This window comes from Sinocyclocheilus rhinocerous, unplaced genomic scaffold, assembly GCF_001515625.1.
Source record: "Sinocyclocheilus rhinocerous isolate Xijiao unplaced genomic scaffold, SAMN03320098_v1.1 scaffold2245, whole genome shotgun sequence".
NCBI classification, from domain to species: domain Eukaryota; kingdom Metazoa; phylum Chordata; class Actinopteri; order Cypriniformes; family Cyprinidae; genus Sinocyclocheilus; species Sinocyclocheilus rhinocerous.
Genome location: NW_015637544.1, coordinates 165,116 through 165,851, shown reverse-complemented (window position 1 = coordinate 165,851; position 736 = coordinate 165,116). Strand labels below are relative to the sequence as shown.

Here is a 736-nt window from a genome sequence, read left to right as displayed (position 1 = left end):
AGAGAGAGGAGAAACAATAATGTACAGTATGTGGAAAATAATGTGTTTTTTTAACCTTAAACCGCATAAACACATTTCATTACACCAAATACACAAAATAATGTTCTTTTTAGCAACATCATATGACCCCTTTAAAAATATATTGCACAAGGATCCAGTCCTTCGACTGTCGTCATACTGTCCGGTCCATATTGCGTCTTATAATGCCTGTTTGTGTCTCCTATCTAGCCAGTACCAAAGCGGTTGTGGAGGAGTCCAGCAAGCTGGCGGAGTGTGTAGGAAAGACTCGTAGCCTCCTGAAGAAGATCCTGTCAGAGGGGATGGACAACTGCCTGACCAAACTGGACAACGACCCGCAGGGGTATCTGAGTCAACCCCTCACACTGCTGGAGGCCGTGCTGCAAGAGTGCCACAACACCTTCACCGCCTGCTTCCACTCGTTCTACCCGACTCCGGCCCTGCAGTGGGCCTGCCTCTGCGACCTGCTCAACTGCCTGGACCAGGTAATCACCACCACCAAACACTTCGGCTTGAAGTTGTTCTTAAATCAGCAGATGACTAATGTGGCCTCATTTCTAATCTGTAAATCATAAATGGATGAATCGAAATAATAAACTTGTCAAGAATTTCACCCAAAACCAAAAGAAAAAAAAAATCAATTACATTTGGGATAAATCAGTTTAAGGCCTTTATTGTTTTGCACTGAAATTGTTTTCATGAAAATAAATAACATTCC

General features: G+C 43.1%; 1 protein-coding gene across 1 annotated transcript in view; it reads left to right on the top strand.

The window, feature by feature from the left end:
- The window catches only part of mycbp2 (MYC binding protein 2), a 132,058-nt gene that overhangs the window by 71,284 nt on the left and 60,038 nt on the right, over nt 1–736 (top strand). Inside the window, exon 32 of the mRNA XM_016564075.1 lies at nt 229–503. Within this exon, the coding sequence (XP_016419561.1) occupies nt 229–503 (275 nt within the window). The remainder of the gene's footprint in view (nt 1–228; nt 504–736) is intronic.